General features: G+C 34.2%; 1 protein-coding gene across 1 annotated transcript in view; it reads left to right on the forward strand.

Annotated features, from left to right (window-relative positions):
- The window catches only part of ARAP2 (ArfGAP with RhoGAP domain, ankyrin repeat and PH domain 2), a 626,699-nt gene that overhangs the window by 507,828 nt on the left and 94,391 nt on the right, over positions 1–24,480 (forward strand). The window contains exons 26-27 of the mRNA XM_053704072.1: positions 1,090–1,207; positions 8,175–8,300. Of these exons, the coding sequence (XP_053560047.1) occupies positions 1,090–1,207; positions 8,175–8,300 (244 nt within the window). The remainder of the gene's footprint in view (positions 1–1,089; positions 1,208–8,174; positions 8,301–24,480) is intronic.

A 24,480-nucleotide genomic window follows, 5' to 3' on the forward strand; every position in this document is an offset into this window, starting at 1 on the left:
GTGAAACCCAATGCGACCGTGTTAACCTCTCCCCATAGACTTCCATAGAGTATGCAGAACAAACAAACCTAGCACATTGCTCTCACGCTAACTTTTTAAATTACATTAATCTCTCTCTGCAAGATTGGCCAAAAATTATATTACTTACTAAAAAGGCTACTTAATGTACCACCCTCTACAAAATGTACTATAAGGTTCTCATGCAATGGTATATAACACTGATTAAAAAAAAAAAAAATTCTTTGATTGGGTTTCACCATGTTGCTGGCATGATTGTTTGGACAGTAAGGATTTTCTTTATATGTGTTGGTCTTACTCTCACCGTGACCATCTGTGGTGTACTTGCTTCAATATTCTTTTCAAATTCTACATTAGACTACTGACCGAAGACTACTCTTGTCCATTGTGATATTCCCTCTGTACCTAAACCAAAGGGATATTTTTTGTATCTTTCTACCTATCATCTATCTATCTATCTATCTATCTATCTATCTATCTATCTATCATCTATCTATCTATCTATCTATCTATCTATCTATCTATTCCTTGCAGTCAAATAAGCAATAGCAAGGACCTGGCAGAGTCCATCACCTCCATTATGGTCCAGGGTAATCAAAATTATAGATTTTATACATTCCATAAAAAGCTATTGCTTCCAAGCTGTAGATGCCATAACCTTATTTGAACTTATTTCCTTTTATTTGGTTTGCTGTTTAAGACATTTTACTTCCAATTGTACCCACTTTAAACATGCTACTCTTGTTATCCAATGCAATTTCAGATGTGTATTATGTCTTGCTCAGGATTATGATCAGCTTTAATACATAGTTCCAATATGCTTTCTGTTTTTCTTTTATATTGATTAATTGTTCTAATGTATAACAACATTAAGTTTATTCAATAAAAAACGTTATTACACTTACATTTATTTATATTTATTATTATTATTATTATTAAAATTAATAATAATAATAATAATAAAAATTTTAGATCACCATGAATATAGCACATTCACTTTCTGCTTTACCAATTAAAATATAATGAAAATATGATAAAGCAAATTAATAGATATTGTCTAAATTTTTATAGATGTCACCTACTATGAAAGCAGAAGAGCTGACATATTGCGCTACTGGGATAAAAAACATTAGGCTAACAAAGGATTTGTGTTGGGCTACATTTGAAGTCATTGAAAATGGAGAACTTGGTAAGAGTTTGTAATAAATTATTGTTTATGTATTTTAAACAAATGTTTACCCAATTTAGGGCCAGATTACAAATGGTGCCCTATTTAGCACTTGCTCTCTAATGGAAACTTCACTAGAAGTAAGATTTTTGTGCACAGATTACAAGTTCAAGTAAAAAAAAAAAGTAAAAACATTGGGCACGAGCAAATCCCATCACGCACTAACCAAATGACTTTGCTATATCATGACCGCATTAAAATATTCTCCCCATAGACTTCAATGGAGATTTTTTTTTATTGTAAATAAATATAACTATATATATATATATATATATATATATATATATATATATATATATATATATATATATATATATAAAACAAGGTTAAGTTCTTTAGCACTATCTAGATTCCTGAGAACACCTAGTTGACAAAAAGTGACTGCTGCCACTGAGCAGATGAGGCAAAATGGACACAAATGTAGATTATGAGGAACAGTGCTCACGATTTGCAATATTAATCAAACAAGAAATTTCTAATAGTGTAATTGGCCCAAAATATCAATGTGTGTACAAAAACAATATTAATCAATCACAAGACTCTCATCCTAGGAGATGGAGATTACCAATCTGAGAGTAGTTGAGTCCCAATTGGAGGTTTTGTAAATACCAGCTTGATATGTATGTAAATAAGTGTTGGGATTCTATTCCCTTTCATTAAACCACTCTGAGGTGTAATGTAAAAAATAGGGAAAGAGCCTATACAATCAAATGATTTATTCATTTATACAAATATATTGCATATTACAAGTTGAAAGTAAAAAAAAAAAATTGCTAACCAGACGTTCGCACAAAGCTGAAGTTACAATATCACAACCGCGTTAAGGTATTCTCCCAAAGACATTGATGGAGCACAAAATAAGTCACCCAACAAGTCGTGCAAACCCAATTACATTTTCCAACATGAAGTATTAATATTTCCCATTCCGATGTTATTCTCATAGAAGAATATGTACTATTTATTCATAAATACATATTTTTATATATTTCTGATGGTATTTTGGTAAAATATATATAATTTTATATAGGTATAGATATATACAGATATATAACGCGTAAGACCGACTGGGAGCTGAGGGTCATAGCGCCTTTTTCTACATATATTTTTTAGCCCTTTCTTTTATGTGTGTTTTTTCTATCAATAAACCTACCGCAATTTTTTGGAGCTCACTGGATTTATCCTTTGTTGCTTGAGATATATATATATATATATATATATATATGAATATCTATTTATAAATACTTAGAACGTATTCCCCTATGTGTAGAACATTGGAATGTGAAATATTTACACTAAAAACACAGTATAACACTTTATTAAATATGTATATTGCATAAATATTACTTTTCATGTTTTCAGCTACTTTACTGCAAAGGGCTCCAATGCATTACATCTGCAATAACTCCGGTATCGCTTGCTCACAACAGTTAAAGGGACATTATACACTAGATTTTTCTGTGCATAAAAGTTTTGTAGATTATCTATTTATATAGCCTATACAGGTTGTTTTTTAAATCTAAAGTTTTGTTTATTTTTTATATAACATTGCTCTGATTTTCAGACTCATAACCAAGCCCCAAAGTTTTAGGAGAATACTGATGTATACCTACTCCAGCTTGCTCCTGTTTGTGTAAAGGGTCTTTTCATATGCAGAGTAAGGGGGGGGGGCTGTCTTATATTTTCCACTTGTGAGTGAGTGTTCCAGCTACCTATTTAACAGAGCTAAACTGGGAGCATCTAAGTAAGTTTTTAAATGGTTTTATACTGGATTTTTAGATCAGTATCCGTGCATATTATTCTTTATAGTAGTGTCTATTATATGCAGTTATATAAAAAATGGTGTATACTGTCCCTTTAACATCTCTTAATTTGGGCCTAAATGGGCTGAGCTTTCAGAGAGAGTAGACCTCCTTATCTTATCACTCTGTATATACAAAGACATCCTTATCTTATCTCTGTCTGTATACACATAACCTATAGCTCTCTGTTATGGCAAGATTATATAAAAGGTCTCAGTAGTACTGGGATGTCCTTCAAACTATTTTATAAAGATCATTTTAGCTTGAGAGCAAATTATCTCATATTGAGAGACATCTACATTACAATAAAATGCTAAAGAAAAAACTTTCCCACCTCATTGGGAAACTGATTTCAACTGCTGGCTCTTGTTTGCTTAGCTTTTCTGTAGTCCTTACTACAGTATTGACATTTGTAGTATAAGTGGGTGTTTCAACATGTAAACACAGCTATTTTAAATGTCAAAATAAAGGTAAATTAGCTGTTTGCTCACAATTTAAAAAAAAAAAACCAATAGAATACCAGCTCTATAACTTAGGTCCAAATGTAATTTTCCACAGAGTGGATTAAAAAGTGCAGAAGTGCCTCATGTATATTAACAAGTTAAATCAAAGTGCCAACAATGTGATATGGGTTAAGAATACCAAGTACCCAAAATAGTGAATACCCCTAGGTGAAGGCATATACAGAACTTGGTATGGGTAATTACAATCCACAAGTTAATCTTCTATGCATGCTGCTCTCAATAAAGGGGGAGCAATCTGATTGCTAACCTTAAAACTATTAGAAGAAGAAAAAGAAAAGAGAGCTCATACGCTACTCTAAGTGTAATATTATTATTTTTTAAACAATCATAAGTAAAAATACATTTACTAAAAGACATACAAAACCTGCATATAGACATAAAGTCTACCACCGTGTACCTCTGTAGTACCGTCCCTGAGGTCCCTCACTCAGTATTCTAAGAGCCGTGAAGCAGATAGTTGAGCAGACAGGATCCAGCCTCCAGACTTGGTATGTACACAACGGGTATATAATAAATATCCAATAAACTCACAATTAAAATATAAACGTGATAATAAATGTGATAAAGTGCAAAGAAGAATAGGTGCAATATATATAAAAATAAAGGCTATGTCCATACAAAACAATGAAGTTAATCAATCTGTGCCTTTAGATGTTCCTCAAATGAAAGGAAAACAAAATATAGTGTAACACTGCAAATAGGCAAATAGGTAATATTTCTTATTTGAGTGAAGATACAATACTCACGTGTAGTAGAGCTAAAACAAGCTCTATGATATGCGCACACCCACTTTTATACTGCTGGGTTAACAGTCCCCCACAAAATATGTAAGTAAAAAAATTTATTAAAATATTAAAAATGCCAAATGCTCAGTGAATATTATTATCACAAAGGGTCCCAATGTGAGAAATTTCAAACACACTGTCAAGAGTGAGCCGACACACCGGATGGATACGGATAGAGAGCAGTGACCATACCGCTCCGCACACCAAAATCTTCGACAGGCAAGGTAACACTCCGTCCCAAGTGTCACTGGCACGTGATGATGTGTATATCGTAATTTAGCATCACCAATGCTTAATTAAAGTGAATGTAAACTTGCCCACATTCGGTAACGTCATAGCATAGACTTTACAAAATAAGGCAGACTTTCATTCATCATTTTTTTACATTTTGTATATTTCTTCTAAATTCTACCTTTTTATGCTCTAAAGATTAGCGCAGTTTCTCCGCAGGCCATACTGGTTACTTGATTGAGAGAGGATGGATATTCAACCGACTAATTATATTTTTTCCCTGGGGCGTTCAGACCCTTTCATGACACGTCACATGATGTAATATCTTTTGCTTCACTAAAGGACTATGAAAATCCTTTTTTTTTTTTTTCTAATTCAAAAATCAGTATTTTATTATTGATTGTAATAGTCAATGTACAATATTTATAACTGATTGTAAACATATTTTACTGTATGATGGATTTGACAGTTTACCTTTTAATCTATGATAATATCATCTGTATTGATTGTGTTTTGGATATTTGGTTGTGAAAAGGGTTACAGAGAAAAAAAAATCACCTCTTAAAGGAACAGTCAAATCAAAATTAAACATTCATGATTCAGATAGGACATGTAATTTAAAAAAACTTTGCAATTTACTTTTATCATCAAATTTGCTTTGTTCTCTTAGTATTCTTAGTTGAAAGCTAAACATACATAGGCTCATAGTCTAATTCCTAAGCCCTTGAAGGCTGCTCCTTATCTGAATGCATTTGACAGTTTTTCACATCTAGAGGGCGTTAGCTCATGTATCTTATAGATAACATTGTGCTCACACCTGTGGAATTACTTATGAGAGTGCACTGATTAACTAAAATCAAGTCTGTCAAAAGAAGTGAAATAAGGCTTAGATACAAGGTAATCACAGAGGTAAAAAGTATATTAAAGGGACAGTCTACACCAGGATTTTTATTTTTTTAAAAGATAGATCATCCCTTTATTACCAATTCCCCAGTTTTGCATAACCAACACAGTTATAATATACTTTTAACCTCTGTGATTATCTTGTATCTAAGCCTCTGCAAACTGCCCTATTTCAGTTTTTTTGACAGACTTGCAGTTTAGCCAATCAGTGCCTGCTCCCAGATAACTTCATGTGCACGAGCACAGTGTTATCTATATGAAATACGTGAACTAACACCCTCTAGTGGTGAAAAACTGTTAAAATGCATTCCGAAAAGAGGTGGCCTTCAAGGTCTAAGAAATTAGCATATGAACCTCCTAGGTTAAGCTTTCAACTAAGAATACCAAGAGCACAAAGCAAAATTGTTTATAAAAGTACATTGGAAAATTGTTTAAAATTACATGATCTATCTGAATCATGAAAGTTTATTTTGGCATAAACTGTCCCTTTAATGTAACAATGTTGGTAATGTAAAACTGGGTAATGGGTAATAAAGGGATTATCTATCTTTTTAAACAATATCAAATCTAAAGTAAACTGTCCCTTTAATTCTCTTATTCTATTATGTACATTTTCTTTGATCTATTTGTATTATTTTTTGCACTATTTGATACCCTGCGATTATATTTGTATACCATAACACTACTAGAGTTCTCATTTGAACTTCTTTGTTCAATCTCCTATTGCTTTCAACAGAACTTTAAAAATGTATATAGTAAAAGTTTATGTAGTTTGTAATCATTGTGTAGCTTTATCAAAAATGTTGTGTTTTTAATCATGAGTCATCATGTTCCTCATCATAAGCTAATTCAGTTGCACATATACTGAAGGCTTACCCCAGTAGCTAAATATTACCTAGACCAATGCTTCAGAAGATTAATGGTCCCTGAGTAATTGATATTTAATATTTTAGATGGAATACTTGGCAAGCTTAGAGAGGATGCAGAGAAGTTCATAAATAAGGACCAAGTGTCACTTAACTAGATATATAACCACAGATTCCTATGAGAAAAGAAGATCAATTTAAATTAACTATATAGTGATTAGGGGAGTATGCAAACAGTTTTACAACTTTAATCTAGATACTGCATTTATATTAATTTACAGGACTTTCTATTGCAAACTTATAAGCCCAAATTAATTATAGTATGTTATGTTTGCAATGGCTTTAGCTCTCAAGTAGGAAACAGTGATTGGGGGATTTGTGTGAGAGTCCTACTGAAGAGCTACAATGTTTGGCTACCAAGTGAATCTTTACCAATATATTTAACTCTTTTGCAAAGGTTAAAAAAATAGTAAGCTAGGGTGAGTAGCTTTAGAATGTCCCTTAAAATCCTATTAAATGATGGAACATCCTACCCATCCTCTTCTCAGTGGGGTCACATACTTGTCAAGCTTAACTTGAGGGCTGTGAGGTTACAGTGTTCCTGTTTGTTTTGAGAATGTATGGCCATCTGCTCTAAAAACATGTCCATTTAACAAATTATGTATAAACCCTGGTGTAAAGCTAGTATGTGCATGAGCATCTTTATAGTAATACACACTAGTGACTATGTAGGTGTATGGCCATCTGATCTAAAAATATGTGCATTTAACTCATTATGTATAAACCCTGGTGTGAAGCGAGTATGTGCATGATCATCTTTATAGTTATATACTCTAGTGACTATGTAGGTGTATGGCCATCTGATCTATAAATATGTACATTTAACTAATTATGTATAAACCCTGGTGTGAAGCTGTATGTGCATGGTCACTTTTATAGTGAGATAGAACAAAACACTAGTGACTATGTAGGTTTAAGAGTAGAAAGATCCACAGAACTTCCTCACTGGTGTATTCAGCCTCTTGTTATCTGTGTTCTTAGACAGTGGGAAATCCAATCACCTAGAAGCCCATACCACTGTGAGATGCCTAAATCCCTCACAATACTCATATGCTAATCAGCCCTATTAAAATTAAATATTGATGTCTCTGCTTTAAAACCTACACATTAATTGATGCAACAGCAGCTATCCTCACATTATAATCTCAAGTAATTTCTCTTTGCAATATAAATTGCATATTTTTTCAGTCTGAGATACAAATCAGTTATGTGCCCAATAAAAAAATCTAGAGGCAAATATGGGAAGTATGCAGTAAATTCTCCTTCAAATCACTCTCAGTTTCCAAATGTTCACATCAGCAACTCTAATATAGGATACATATTTATATACAGGCTAGAATAAACAGTTTAAATGACTACTCAATGCAGTAGAAATTGCATAATTAACAATGAAAAGATAAGTCAATAGAACTTCAAGTAAGCAGTAGATTTTTTTCTGACATGTTTATTTTTCTCCCATTTTCTAGCCCCTTATATCATGTGACACATCAGCAAATGACAGACTAGTATTCGTATACCCAGTTACCTTGTGCAGATGCTCAGTAGGATTTTGTCCCCAGAAAGTGTGCATGTAAAAAGACTATAATTCTATAATGGAAGTAAACTTGAAAGTGTCATAAAACGGAATGCTCTATCTGAATCATAATAGTGTATTTTGACTTGAGTGTCCCTTTAATTAGCAAACACATTGTATACATCTAAACTAGCCTTGTACTGTATAATTCTAAATACCTATAGCAGTTTTTGTTGTTATTTTGCAGAGCGTTTGATTCACTACAAGGAAAAAGTACTGGAAACAGTTCTTCAGTGGAGAATGTTATCTGATCCTGGATCTGCCTACCTACTCGTTAAACCTATTCAAACCTCTCATCTGATAAAGAGCCAAGGTTGGTTAAACATTGAGATTGAAGAGTTGCTTAATCACCCAGTTGCATAATCTGGTCAAAATTCAGGGCCCCAGGATCTAATAGCAGCACAGCTAACTTATCCGTTCATCCTCCTGAGGTCAATAACTTGAGAACCATGATATTTATTAAATGAACATAAAGATATTTTTCAATTTATTCATCCAATAATGCAATTTATTATTTTCTTTTAATTACTGTATTACATGGGTTCAACCTACATTTTAAAAGCATTTCCAATTGTTATTATGTTAGTTATTTTATCTTTGCTACTGTGCTGAGGACAAATAGGCACAGAAAAAAGAGCTTCTACACATATCAAACAATCACTGTGCAGCACGTGGGATAATCAGATTATGAATTCCACAGAATGCAGCCACCATCTTTGAGGGCAGAGAAGATTTTAGATTTAAAAGTCCAAACCGCATGCACTTTAGGCAGAAAATAGATTTCACTAATACAAGAACACATATGCATCATCTCTATCACCTTACATTTCTTCTTCTTGGAAAGAGAGTGGCACATTTCAACAGACATAAATCCCAAAATGTGATTGAGATAGAGCATATACTTGTAAACAACTTTACAATTTACTTCTATTATCAAATTTGCTTCATTCTCTTATTATCCTTTGTTGAAAGAACAGTAATGCACTACTGAGAGATAGCTGAGCACATCAGGAAAGTCAATGAGGAAAGGCATATATATGGTGCAGCCACCAATCAGCACATAGATCCCAGTAGTGCATTTCCTGCTCTTAAGCCTACCCTAGAGAATGCAATCTACCTCCAAAGTTTCCAGTTCGCAGGAAACTTAAGTTAAGAAGCAGCGGTCGTAAGACCACTGCTCATTAACTCACCCACCACCGCTGAGGTGGCGGACAGCAATTATACCGATCTGATATGATCGGGATAATTGACACCCCCTGCTAGCGGATGTGCAGGGGGCGAATGTGCAGTGGGCAGCATTACACAAGCATTTACCCAGAAATGCTTGTGAAATGTTAAATGCCAACAGCGTATGCTGTCTGCATTTAGCAATGTCGTGCGGACATGATTTGCCTTAATGAATTATGTTCACCCTCTGCTAGATAATTTGGCCCCTAGAAGTAAATTTTAAAGTTGTTTTAAAATGGATGCTCTTTCTGAATCATGAAAGTTTAATTTTGACTTCTATGTCCCTTTTATATACACAGTAATATTTATCGGCCCAGATTCATTAAAACCCCCTTGTGAAACTAAGATCTAATGGAAAATCTTGCACATTATTTAACCTAAAAAGTACAATAAAAAGAAATATGTACCCATACCATGATACATCAACGATTGAGACTCCTTTATAGTTAATAGAGCAGCTTTTTTTTAATGGGCTACACTGTAAAGAAAGATTGTTTTCAGTGCAAAAACTTGTCCTGAGTAAATATTTAATTGATACTCAAACTTTCTTCAATTTGCAGGTTATAAACAAAATCATGAAATGTTCATCTTGCTAAGAATTCACCATTTATGTGTTTTACTAGTCTCATTAAGTGTCAGTGAATATTAGTTAAAATAATGGAAAAGAATAAAGTGAGTCAGTGTTTATAAAGTTACTAGTAATGTGAATGTTTAGAAAGGCTTATTATTTGTAAATATGTCATTATTAAATTAAATGTAACTTTAGAGAGCCAACTGTTTTAAATAACTAATTACTTTTTCTTTTCTCTAAATTATAAAACAGTAGGGGTCTAGCATATGTTTCTTTCCCCTTGCAATATATATTTTTAGTGTTGCTTGGTAACATGTGAGAATTTTCACAAGCCATATGTATAACCTGTCTGGCTTCCGAATGTTATGGCAAGGTGCTAACAGTATCAGCATGAGCGTACAATTTCACCATTACATAAGGGAGCTTAGTGGCTAATATTATCCTTATCTGATAAAATAAAAAAATAACTGCAAAAATATATATTTTTTATCAGGGTTTTCTGCTTTTACAGTTCTTGTTAAGTAAATGGATCATTATACCTGATTTTCTCATGACTTTTAAACTTGTGTAAAAAGCAGCTCATTATTTTTGATATCCATAAATATATGATGCATTTATTCTAAATCACAAGTCATATTTTTCCATTTGCTTTCATTGTTTTATATTTTCGCTTCCTTAATTCTCTCAGTCTGTAAATATTTTTTTTATAAAACTTCTCGTATATAAAACATATTCAGATATTGAATATTTTTACTCTCCAAATTCTTTAAATTAATTCTAGTATAATTGTCAGTTATAAAGTGACAGATTTGCAGGACTGTGAAAAAGTCTTCTGATAGGAAAAATTGTGGCTCATAATAATAATTAGGAAGATATTTTGTTAAAGACGTTGGCTTAGCTTTGCAATTAATTATTTATTATAATATCTATTTTGAGAATATCAAACTCCATTTGCATTACAGTGTAATTCTGCTGTTTCATTGCATCTGCTCCAATAAACTAGTGAATGTTCATATAGCAATGTGCAATCAGACCAATGTCGTACATGAGTGAATCAGACAGTATGTTACATCAGGAAACTCACCTGTAATAGATTGACATATGATTGACTTTTTCCACTCACATTTACTACAGTAATGATATCCATACCAAAGTTATTATACATTTTGCATATCACAATTATCTAACATGCTTGCATTTCTATTTTGTCTCTTGAATGTAATAGACAATACATATTGTTCATTTCTCAGTTCTGCTTAGCATAATTATATCAATTTTACATGGTTAACACACACATACCATACATACATAATTTCCGTTAAATCAGTATAGAATCATTTCCTTTATTAACAGTTAGTTTAATTAAAGGGACATGAAACCCCCAACAACTTTCTAATTTACCCCTATTATCTAATTGGTTTCATTCTCTTGATATCATTTCTTGAAGGAGCATCAATGCACTAATGGTTTCTAAATGAACACATGGGTGAGCCAATCACAATAGATATATATATATATATATATATATATATATATATATATATATATATATATATATATATATATATATATATATATATATATAATATCAGAAAAAGACCTTGCACTCGCTGGATTTTTTAACAAACCTTTTTACTTGGCAAAATTAGTGACGTTTCGGGGACAGTGTATCCCCTTCCTCAGACGTCTGAGGAAGGGGATACACTGTCCCCGAAACGTCACTAATTTTGCCAAGTAAAAAAGTTTGTTAAAAAATCCAGCGAGTGCAAGGTCTTTTTCTGATATTGTATTTAATTTCACTAGCACCCTGGTTGCTGCAAATAAGTGAGAGTGCACATCTTTGCTAAACGTATATATATATATATATATATATATATATATATATATATATATATATATATGCAGCCACCAATCAACAGCTAGAACCTAGGTTCTCTGCTGCTCTTGAGCTTTCCTAGATAAACCTTTCAGCAAAGGATAATAAGAGAAGAAACCAAATTAAATAATAGAAGTAAATTGGAAAGGTGTTTAAAATTGTATGCTCTATCTAAATCATGAAAGAAAAATGTTGAGTTTCATGTCCCTTTAATTCCCAAGATAACCTTTCACATAACCCAGGTATAATTTTAAAGGGACATAAAACCCAACATTCCTTTCAGATAAATCATACAATTTTAAACAACTTTCCAATTTACATCTATTATCAAATGTACATTAATGAGAGTACTAAATGGCAGCCCTATTTGCTGTCATATAGTACTCCAGACATGTGCACGCTACCTACAGTATATAGGTATTCAACAAAGAATAACAAGATAACAAAGAAAATTTGATAATATAAGTAAATTGCAAACTTTTAAAATGGTATTCTCTATCTGAATCATGACAGAAAAATGTTGTGTTTCATGTTAATTTAAGAATTAACATTCTAAGCTTGTTTACTGTAACCTGAACAATCACCACACACACACAAAAAAAATGATTTAGCACATTCTTTGTTCCAATTTCAAATCAAAAACAGCTTTATACAAAAAAAAAATTGTAAGCTGTTTACATTTATATTAAAATCAGCAACAACTGCATGTTTTTTCACCACCAAGTTGTTTTAGGAAAGCACATACATAAAGTATTCTTGTTTAGATACAGGAAAAAAATACTTAAATGTAGATTACATTGTACAAATACTGTAAAGTGTTCTTATACTGTTTACAACTTATTTGTTGGTTATGTTATGCTAATTGATGCTCAAAAAGTTATTCACAGAAAAAAGCCCATAAAAAAGTTTAGATATCATGGATTTTTAATAAATAATGCATGTACTGTTTTAATAATTTTAACTATACAACCTTCTGAGTAATTTGTTCATGTGTTTATTAATTATCTTTGGCAGTAATGTTTTTCCCCCACACATATTTAATATATTAAACAATATGTTGAGATTGTGTACATATATCTGAAACATTTCTAGCAAGTTATAAAAGGATTTCAATAATGTATTAAGATAATATTACAGCGCTCATCTTTAGCACCTAGACAGAACGATTGTGATACATTCTCTTCATTTTAAACTGGTAGCAGTAATTGTTGGAATAGCAAAGCAGTGGATTTTTGGCACAAACTATAAAGTATATCATTATAAAGCTTTATCAAAACTAGAAACTGACTGTTGAATTATTTAAATTACATACTTTAGGCAAAGCCCACTTTTGTGTTGATGAACTAAAGCAAGCAGTATGCTGCATTGTGAGTGTTAATGTAAATCTTAAAATGCTTACAAAGTATTTTAATTAAATATCTGGCTAGCACACCATTGTTTCTAAAATAAACACTCACATACATGCAAGTAGCAGTTCTTGAACTTGTAGCAGTGCCAATTAATGAAGCATTGTGCTTGTTAAGTGAGATTTCAGCCCTAAAGCCCTGATATGTTCTCTAATTATTTCTTCCTTCATCTTGAAGTATATAAACACATTTTCTGTAAGAATAATTGGTAGTTAAATATGTTTAAATCAATGCCAACAGAGACCTGCTTTCTGAAACATTGCATAAGTATCTGAAATGAACCACACAATAGTCAATAAGAGACTTGGCTGTCATCTGCTTTAAGTGTTGCCCTGCTATGAACCTTGGAAGGAAGGCAATTTCAGATGTCTAAAAAGAAGTAACTCTTTAATTGCAAAGTCATTTTTTTTTTTATTTTTTTATTGAGGTTGTTATACATTACACAGATTAGATAAACATATGATATGACTGTTTAATAACACGCTCTCTGCAATTAAAACCATAAGACAGGGTACATGAATAATGTGCATAGTCTAACAATTAACTGTTTTCCTGTAGAGTAACAAATATTACAATAATTGTAGTACCCAACAATCAAAACTGAAACCTCATTTCAAATAAAACAATATAATAGAATACAATATAGTATGAGTCTCTCTTGGGTTACTTTGGGCCATGCAAGGACCAAGTTAGCTATAAGCGTCTATAGAGAGAGTGTAGCAATAGACAGTAGGTTTGGATTAAAAGCTTTAACTCAAATTGTAGGTAGCAATAGAAATTATAAAGGTGCGGCATAGGCTAGATAAGCCGCATAGTTAGCACTCCTGAACTAGGAGGTACATTATAGGGGGGGGAGGTTATATGTAGATATGATGGGTGGCATATACATCAAAGGTGCAGGTCCAGCCTACACCAGACATATATTCTAGACTTTGAGGTAAGGCTGCACAAGTGAACAAAGCTGTGATCAGAACAACAAATTGTAAGTTTAGCATATAACAAGCAAAGAGCTTAACAGGTATATACACTCTAGCCGCTTCGCCACCCTGCATTAATATATCAGTTACATCACAGTCATGTATGCCAGAATAGAGATAAATTTCCCATTTGCCGTTTGTCATTTAACTTTAGGAGCGGCAACTCATAACAGAAGGCGCATGAGATTGCTCATGTGACATGAAATATTAACATTACGAATTCAAACATGTAGTGATAGGCCAGGTAACCCAAAGACAAAGAGTAGTGAAATAATGTTTTGCCTCTCACTAAAATGGCTATGCTTAAAACTATAAATTATAAATATTGTGTTTACACATTGAGCCAAAAAGTACTAGAATGTATGAACTGCCCAACCTACCTATGCAAATATGTTACTTTTAAGCTCTTAAAGGACTAAGTAGACTCTAGTACTGGGACAGCTATCACTTGATATCATGTTATCAGGTCTACAGTATATGCTAAGTGAGAGGTTGATAAAAAAAAAGAAACAGATCTCCAAATAGCAGTTCTGTGCTACTTAATTGTAAGCAGCAACCTAAGATAATCCTATAATCATATAAGGGTGCCCAACACAGTGAATAAAAGAATCTCTGATTTAACACCATTGGATCTGTATACCTGATAAACCAGCTAAGTAAAGCGGATCAAAGGAATATTATGTGTCAGCTAACTGTTGATAGCAAAGCAAAATAACCTACCTCTTGAGGTGAGTTGGGAGCTGCAAGCTTAATTGTAAAACCTTCTTCACTTACAGATATAGCTATATATATATGTCCACTTCAAATAAATCTTCTGCTATCAGGCTAAAATGCCCACCCAGCTAGAGAGAAATACAAATAACTCCAAAATTATAAGCATAGCAAATGATTAGGCATTATAGTGTGAATATGGAGCATGGTTTCTCCATATACTTGGAACTCCTAAACCCTGCTGTCCAGACACGGGCCCTATGTCCAAACAACAGGCAGAAAAGCTACATGTATAGGGTGTAATTTAAATAGTTGTTCACTTAACTCCCCTTAGTTATCTGAGTAACGCTTTTAATGCCTATTGTGCTAGGGGGGGATCTGAGTTAAAAGATTTAGGCTAGAAGATAATCAAAGAAGGCATACCAATGAGCTGTATATATATATATATATATATATATATATATACAGGGAGTGCAGAATTATTAGGCAAATTAGTATTTTGACCACATCATCCTCTTTATGCATGTTGTCTTACTCCAAGCTGTATAGGCTCGAAAGCCTACTACCAATTAAGCATATTAGGTGATGTGCATCTCTGTAATGAGAAAAAAATAGTGAGATATCTTGCAGAGGGATGCAGCAATCTTAAAATTGCAAAGCTTCTGAAGCGTGATCATCGAACAATCAAGCGTTTCATTCAAAATAGTCAACAAGGCCGCAAGAAGCGTGTGGAAAAACCAAGACGCAAAATAACTGCCCATGAACTGAGAAAAGTCAAGCGTGCAGCTGCCAAGATGGCACTTGCCACCAGTTTGGCCATATTTCAGAGCTGCAACATCACTGGAGTGCCCAAAAGCACAAGGTGTGGAATACTCAGAGACATGGCCAAGGTAAGAAAGGCTGAAAGACGAACACCACTGAACAAGACACACAAGCTGAAACGTCAAGACTGGGCCAAGAAATATCTCAAGACTGATTTTTCTAAGGTTTTATGGACTGATGAAATGAGAGTGAGTCTTGATGGGCCAGATGGATGGGCCCGTGGCTGGATTGGTAAAGGGCAGAGAGCTCCAGTCCGACTCAGACGCCAGCAAGGTGGAGGTGGAGTACTGGTTTGGGCTGGTATCATCAAAGATGAGCTTGTGGGGCCTTTTCGGGTTGAGGATGGAGTCAAGCTCAACTCCCAGTCCTACTGCCAGTTTCTGGAAGACACCTTCTTCAAGCAGTGGTACAGGAAGAAGTCTGCATCCTTCAAGAAAAACATGATTTTCATGCAGGATAATGCTCCATCACACGCGTCCAAGTACTCCACAGCGTGGCTGGCAAGAAAGGGTATAAAAGAAGAAAATCTAATGACATGGCCTCCTTGTTCACCTGATCTGAACCCCATTGAGAACCTGTGGTCCATCATCAAATGTGAGATTTACAAGGAGGGAAAACAGTACACCTCTCTGAACAGTGTCTGGGAGGCTGTGGTTGCTGCTGCACGCAATGTTGATGGTGAACAGATCAAAACACTGACAGAATCCATGGATGGCAGGCTTTTGAGTGTCCTTGCAAAGAAAGGTGGCTATATTGGTCACTAATTTGTTTTTGTTTTGTTTTTGAATGTCAGAAATGTATATTTGTGAATGTTGAGATGTTATATTGGTTTCACTGGTAAAAATAAATGATTGAAATGGGTATATATTTGTTTTTTGTTAAATTGCCTAATAATTATGCACAGTAATAGTCACCTGCACACACAGATATCCCCCTAAAATAGCTATAACTAAAAACAAACTAAAAACTACTTCCAAAACTATTCAGCTTTGATATTAATGAGTTTTTTGGGTTCATTGAGAACATGGTTGTTGTTCAATAATAAAATTAATCCTCAAAAATACAACTTGCCTAATAATTCTGCACTCCCTGTATAAACATCAATACATGTGGAATACATTATGAGCCTTAACAACAGGGAACAGGATTAACGTAATACCAATAAAAAAGTATACCTAGTGGCGCTAAATCGGATATGCTTATGGTTATCTTTGTCTGTTATTAGTATAAGCCTGGTACAGCATCAATGATGTACAGCAGACAGGTACATGAGATAAAGTATTGGGCGGGTGAGCCAAAGGGGATACCTCGAAACAGGAATATATGCTTAGCTGTAAAGATTGCTACTGGAAATACCCATATCCACATCTATAACAGAAAGTCAATATCTGGGAGACCTATGTGTGTAGAAATAAATAAAGTATGAGAGACCATGAATATAGAAATACTATGCAAAGCAATAGAGATAGCAAGACTATGCAAGATGATGGCACCATAAAGAAAACTGGTGATTGCAAACAGTACAGCTCGAACAAGACCAGCATCTACCATTAGTATTATTCCCCTGGGTATGTTAGCCTGATCCACAGATACCTGAGCATAATTATGTGAAGACATTGCCTTAAGGTGAACACATTAAGAATAAAATATAATTATGCATTAGCAATCACAAATTAAACTGTAAATTCTCACCTGTGCATATTGATATAGTATAACTCACTATGTATATAAACATACATACAGTATGGTAAGATCAAAGCCGCATGACCTAGTTCACAGGAACATAATATATACGCTAAATTGAACTATAGTTAGGGCAAAAAACTGCTTAAACTAAACATTATAAACTGTATATATTAAACATGAAGGGAAGTCTTTAGCAGGAGGCTATAGAACTGTACAGCTTACATGCAATACATATATCAAGTAAAAGGATACATAGAAGATGCAATTAAGGTTATACATAGGAGTAGACTTTGTTAACTAGAAACAAACAACCCTCAGCCTCTCTGAGTAACTGCAAATTAACTGTTTATCATACTCAAGTCTGATGACCACCATGTAATGATAGGGGAGCCAGAATGGCAGTATGTAGGCAAAATGAATGCTCAGAGTCTCGTTATAAGTGTTACAGCTTAGAGGATATGCTATGTTCCTAGCTGTAATATCATAATCGTTAGTGAGAAAGTTATTCCACTCCGAGAACGGTATTGGAGTTACTCGCTCATTATAAGTTAAAATATGTCTATCCAATTCCCCTTTGCAAAGTCATTTTTTCACCCTTGTGTTCAAGTTGTTTTCAGTCTTTTGAACTCATTGCAGAAACTGAAGGAATCCCAGAATCTGTTTCCCCTAGTAGGAGCTATCAAATTCTTCTTAATTGGAAGTTTGTCTATGTATTGTGGATGGCAATAGGGACTTCACCATCCTTCATTATGTTTTTTCCAAATGCATTTGGTTCTATCAGGTGATGGTGTATGCCATGGTGATCAGTTGATAGCCATTTTGGCATGTGACCCCTCTTTTAAAGGAACAGTTAACACCTTAAATTTTTTTATATCAAATGCAGCTATAAATAATGAAACAACTTAGTATGCAATATACTGTACTCTATTTTCCCACTTTTCATGTAATTTAGCTTGGAAATGTAACGATTTTCTAATTCTCAGAACTTTAAATTAAATCTGCAGAGCTCTCAAGCTTAACCCTGCTATGCATTTTTCCTTAATTGGCTTTAACTAACAACGGAAAAATAATACATTATATAATAACATTTTGACTGTAGCAAGCCTTGTTATCTACAGAGTTTACAAACTGGATTGTCTCCTCCTAAAAAGGCAAAAGATGGGTGGAGTTTGTTATTGAAAAACAGTTGTTAATTTGGGAATAGGTTGATATGTTAATCTATATAGCAAAACTATAGAAATGTCTTGAAATTACTGTTCCTTTAAAATAGTTGCCTCTTGCCTCATTGTAGTGGTTACTTTTGGATGCTAGAGTCTCTTTTATAGCCCAGAAGATTGTAAAAATCATCTATTAAAAGGACATTCAATCAAAATAAACTTTTAATGATTCAGATAGAGCATGCAGTTTTAAAACACTTCCCAATTTACTTCCATTATCAAATTTTATATTCACACTTTAGGAGCAAGATCCTACTGAGTATATGAACAAGCTCACAGGGTATACGTATACTAGTTGTGATTGGCTGATTTCTGTCACATGATACAGTGGGTCCAAAAATGGGAGAAAAAATACTATTCTCAGAAAAAAAATCTACTGCTTATTTAAAATTCAGAGTAGGGGTTATTGCATTGTCTTATAATTATGCAATTCTACTGCATTGAGTGGTCCTTTAAACAGTTGGTTGCTATAGGGCAATTACCTGCTATCTAAAGGGGCATTATACCCCTAATCTTAAAATTGGCAATCCCCCCTTTCATGTAAGGCATATTGTGTTTTTTTTTTTTTTTTTTCTGTCTTTAGGGAACAGGGGCCCATTAAGAGCAATTTCCATTAATACCATACATACATAACAATGTTACTACCATTTTTATGGAAATTCCCTATTAATGACAGAGAAATGAGAACAAACATTGCAAATGTTGTAAGGTGAGAATAAGGGCTCCTATAAGTGCCTCTCCTCAACAAACACTGAATGTGGTGTGTACTTCGGGCAGATGATAACCCTTAGCATGATCATCACCTGAAAATGAAATGGGGTCGGGGTGCTATACAGATGTTCTGTTAATAAGTTTAGTTTACCATAGATTTTTAACAAAGAGTAACCATTGCTACTGCACTACAAGCCTCTCTCTACAGGTTGCTTTTATTATTATTATTATTATTATTATTATTATTATTATTATTATTATTATTATTATTATTATCATTTATTTGTATAGTGCTGCCAAATTCTGTAGTGCTGGGTAAAATGATAGGGGTATACAATGACAAAGATTTGTGATAAAATACAAAACATAACAAAACTAAACAAATCTAGTACAGGAAGAAGAGGGCCCTGCTCTGGAGAGTCACAGTCTATAGGTTTAGGGTGCAGAGACATAAGGTTGGGGTAGCTGGCTACATCGGTTGTAGTTGCAGCAGTGAGTCAGGCAGTTCATGTACATGTAATAGTTTGTTTCGGATGAGGGATGGAGGAGAGATGGTAAGCCTCTCTGAATAGGTGAGTTTTCAAGGAGCATCTGAAGTTATACAAGGTTGGAGACAGTCTCATGGTGCGGGGTAGAGAGTTCCAGAGAACAGGAGCAGCACATGTGAAGTCTTGGAGGCGGGAGTGGGACGTAGAGATAACAGGAGTGTAGAGACGTAGGTCAGAGGTTGATCGAAGAGGACAGGATGGGTAATATTTCATGATGAGAGAGGAAATATAGCTGGGAGTTAGACTGTTGAGTGATTTGTAAGTTAGAGTTAATACTTTAAATTGTATTCTGGAGTGTATGGGGAGCCAGAGTAGTGACTGGCAGAGTGGAGCAGCTGATGTAGATCGGCGACTTAGGCTGATGAGTCCAGCAGAAGCATTCATAATAGATTAAAGGGAGGAGAGGAAGGCCATTTAGGAGTAGCTTGCAATAATCAATGCATGACAAAATGAGGGAATGAATAAGTATTTTTGTAGTTTTTTGAGTAAGGAAGGGACGAATTCTGTAAATGTTGCGTAGGTGTGAACGGCAGGATTTGGTAAGCGCTTGTATATGTGGGTTGAATGTGAGTTCTGAGTCTAGTGTGACCCCAAGACAGCGGACCTGGGGTGAGGTGTTGAGAATAGAGTCTCCTACCATCAGAGAAATGTCAGGTGTTGGATGTCTCGAAGAAGGGGGGGATAAGAAGCAGCTCAGTTTTGGACAGATTGAGTTGGAGGTAGTGTGAAGACACCCAAGAGGAAATTGCAGAGAGGCAGTCTTGCGGTACTCCAACTGAGAGAGGCAAGATATGGAGGCCTATTTATCAAGCCATCAACTGTGCTGCATTCACCGGCATCAATACGCTCGCCTAACATCGCAGCCGCGGACCTGAATACGCTCTCCATATTTAACTAACAGTCATCGATCTCGCTGCTATTCGGCTTTTTCCCAACTTTATTTATACCCTGTCACTAAACACTGCCACTATAATAAAATGTTTAACCCCTATCCCGCCACTCCTGGACCTCGCTGCAACTTTAATAAATGTATTAACCCCTATCCCGCTGCTCCCAGAGCCCACCGCAACTCTAATAAATGTATTAACCCCTATCCTACCGCTCCCGGAGCCCACCGCAACTCTAATAAAGTTATTAACCCCTATCCCGCCGCTCCCGGAGCCCATGCAAATTTAATAAAGTTATTAACCCCTATCCCGCCGCTCCCAGAGCCCTCCGCAACTAAATAAATGTATTAACCCCTAAACCCCTGGCCTCCCACATCACTACCACTTACTAAACCCATTAACCCCTAAACCGCCAGCCCCCCACATTGCCATAAACTAAATTCAGCTATTAACCCCTAAACCTAACAACCCGCTAACTTTACATTAAATATTAACTCATCCCTATCTTATAATAAATTTAAACTTAACTTTAGAATTAAAATAAAATATATTAAACTATTTATTAACCTACCCTTACTATTATACTAAAATTGCATTAAACTATATTAAACTATTAATTAACCTACCCTAACTATTATACTAAAATTACATTAAACTATATTAAACTATTAATTAACCTACCCAAACTATTATACTAAAATTACATTAAAATATATTAAACTATTAATTAACCTACCCTAACAATTATACTAAAATTATATTAAATTACATTAAACTATTAATTAACCTACCCTAACTATTATACTAAAACTACAGTAAACTAACAATTACATTAACTATATTACATATTTAAACACCTAACCCTACTCAAATTATTTAAATCTACTATTAAAAATTACGTAGTTACAATAAAATAACAACTAAGTTACAAAAAATAAAAAAACACTGTTACACAAAATAAAAAATAAATTATTAAATATTTAAACTAATTACACCTAATCTAATATCCCTATGAAAATAAAAAAGCCCCCCAAAATAAAAAAAACCCCTAGCCTACACTAAACTGCCAATGGCCCTTAAAAGGGTCTTTTGCGGGGCATTACTCCAAAGAAATCAGCTCTTTTTTATTTTGGGGGGCTTTTTTATTTTCATAGGGATATTAGATTAGGTGTAATTAGTTTAAATATTTGATAATTTATTTTTATTTTGTGTAACTTAGTGTTTTTTTATTTTGTGTAACTTAGTTGTTATTTTTTTGTAACTTAGTAGCTTTAAATAACTTGAGTAGGGTTAGGTGTTGAAATTTGTAATATAGTTAATTTAATTGTTGGTTTAATGTAATTTTAGTATACTAGGGTAGGTTAATGAATAGTTTAATATAGTTTAATGTAATTGTAGTATAATAGTTAGGGTAGGTTAATTGATATTTTAATATAGTTTAATGTAATTTAATGTAATTTTAGTATAATAGGGTAGATTCATAAATATTTTAATATAGTTTAATGTAATTTTAGTATAATAGTTAGGGTAGGTTAATTAATAGTTTAATATATTTTATTATAATTCTAAAGGTAAGTTTAAATTTATTATAAGATAGGGATGAGTTAATATTTAATGTAAAGTTAGCGGGTTGTTAGGTTAAGGGGTTAATATCTTAATTTAGTTTATGGCGATGTGGGGGACTGGCGGTTTAGGGGTTAATAGGTTTAGTAAGTGGTAGTGATGTGGGAGGCCAGAGGTTTAGGGGTTAATATGTTTATTTAGTTGAGGCGGGGTCCGGGAGCGGCGGTATAGGGGTTAATAACTTTATTTCATTGCGGTGAGGTCTGGGAGCGTAGGGATAGGGGTTAATAACTTTATTTAGTTTTGGCAGGGTCCGGGAGCGGCAGTATAGGGGTTAATAACTTTATTTAGTTGCGATGGGCTCGGGGAGCGGCGGGATAGGGGTTAATAATTTTATTTAGTTTCGGCGGTATCGGGGAGTGGCAGAATAGGGGTTAATAACATTATGTAGGTGGTGACGATGTCGGGGTGGCGGATTAGGGGTGTTTAGACTTGGGGCTTATGTTAGGGTGTTAGGTGTAAACGTAACTTTTATTCTAGCATAGAAATCAATGGGATATCGGGCAGCATCGAACATATGCTTTCGCTGCTTTCAGACTCCCATTGATTCCTATGGCAACCACAGCCTCCAAGGTGGCGGATTGAAAAACAGGTATGCTGGGCTGGAATAGTGGCGAGGGTACCGGTTAGAAGTTTGATAATTGGCAAAAGGTGTCAGATAGTGCCAAATTTGTATTCGGAACATCTGTAATGACGTAAGCATCGATCTGTGTCTGACTGAGACCGGTGGATCGTATGTTACGTCACAAATTTCAACTTTTACCGGTCTGTAGGCTTTCATAAATGGGGTGAATCAGGCTCGCCAAATTACGCTGCGGAATTCCAGCGTATTTGCGGTTGACGGCTTGATAAATATCCCTCATGGTGTTAAAGGAAACTGAAAATGAATGGCTTGAGAGATATGAGGCAAACCAGGAGAGGTCTGTGTCTCGGATACCAAATTAATGTAGTATTTTTAGGAGGAGAGGATGGTCAACTGTGTCAAAAGCTGCGGACAGGTCAAGAAGAATTAGTAAGGAGTAATGGCCTTTTGCTTTAGCTGAGAACAGGTCATTTGTTACTTTAGCATTACTAATTACTATGCACATTTCTGCCAAATGATGCTCAAGACACATCAACACTCTGGAGCCTAATTTATTATACACTAATTGAAAGGGGACAAATTTAAACCAAGAACACAAAGACAAAGAAGAAGAAGAAATGCAGATTGATATTTTTATTGTATTTTTTATCTGAATCATTAATCTTTAAATTTGACCTTTAAACGAGCATCAGATGTACCAGCAAAACGTCTTGTACATATCGAACATTTTTCTTGATTAAATATCAATACAATTCAGTATCTATCAATTATACATAGGATCTTTAAAATATTAACTATCATACAACATTACAACTTTGTAACAGAGATGGCAATGACAAACAAGGTGGGAGTAATGCTTGGGATAAATTGAATTAAAGGGACATTCCAGCCGAAACTGGAATCCACATGGATGCATTTCAGTTTTAAATATAAACATTTTTGTATTATACATCTATTAGCAAAAATGTTTCTAGTAAAAGCTATAGCTGTTTCAAAGTGTATTTTAAAGCATGCTCTGTGCACCAGCATTTTAAACACAGCAGTTGCTCAGAGAGCCTAAGGTGTTTGTACCATCTGGCAATGACTCAATTTGTTAATTGCAGACATGATACAAGACCCACTGGTGCTATGAGCAGCTGTAGTACTTAAAATGCTGGTGCACTGAGAATATCTAGCTATGCTTCACAAGCACCTGCAGAGAAAAATGTTAATACTAAAACAGTGATAACTTTTATTAGGAGCATTTTTGTCAATACATGTATATTGCAAATATGTTTCTATTGAAAGATGTAATTCATCTCTGTGCATTTAAATTTTGACCAGAATGTCCCTTTAAGCTTGCACTTTATAGGAAATACTGTATATAGTTCTTATCTACTGTCAAAATAAACATTTAGTTTTTATGTTTCAATGGATAATCTAACTTTAGGCACACATACACACAGGCATACACACACAGTATATATACACAGTATCTCACAAAAGTGATAAGTGATAAAATAACTCAGCGCACAGCCATTAATGTCTAAACTGTTGGCAACAAAAGTGAGTACACCCCTAAGTGGAAATGTTCAAGTTGGGCCCAATTAGACATTTCCCCTCTCCGGTGTCATGTGACACGTTAGTGTTACAAGATCTCAGGTGTGAA

The sequence above is a fragment of the Bombina bombina genome, chromosome 2 (assembly GCF_027579735.1).
Source record: "Bombina bombina isolate aBomBom1 chromosome 2, aBomBom1.pri, whole genome shotgun sequence".
Classification (NCBI taxonomy): Eukaryota; Metazoa; Chordata; class Amphibia; order Anura; family Bombinatoridae; genus Bombina; species Bombina bombina.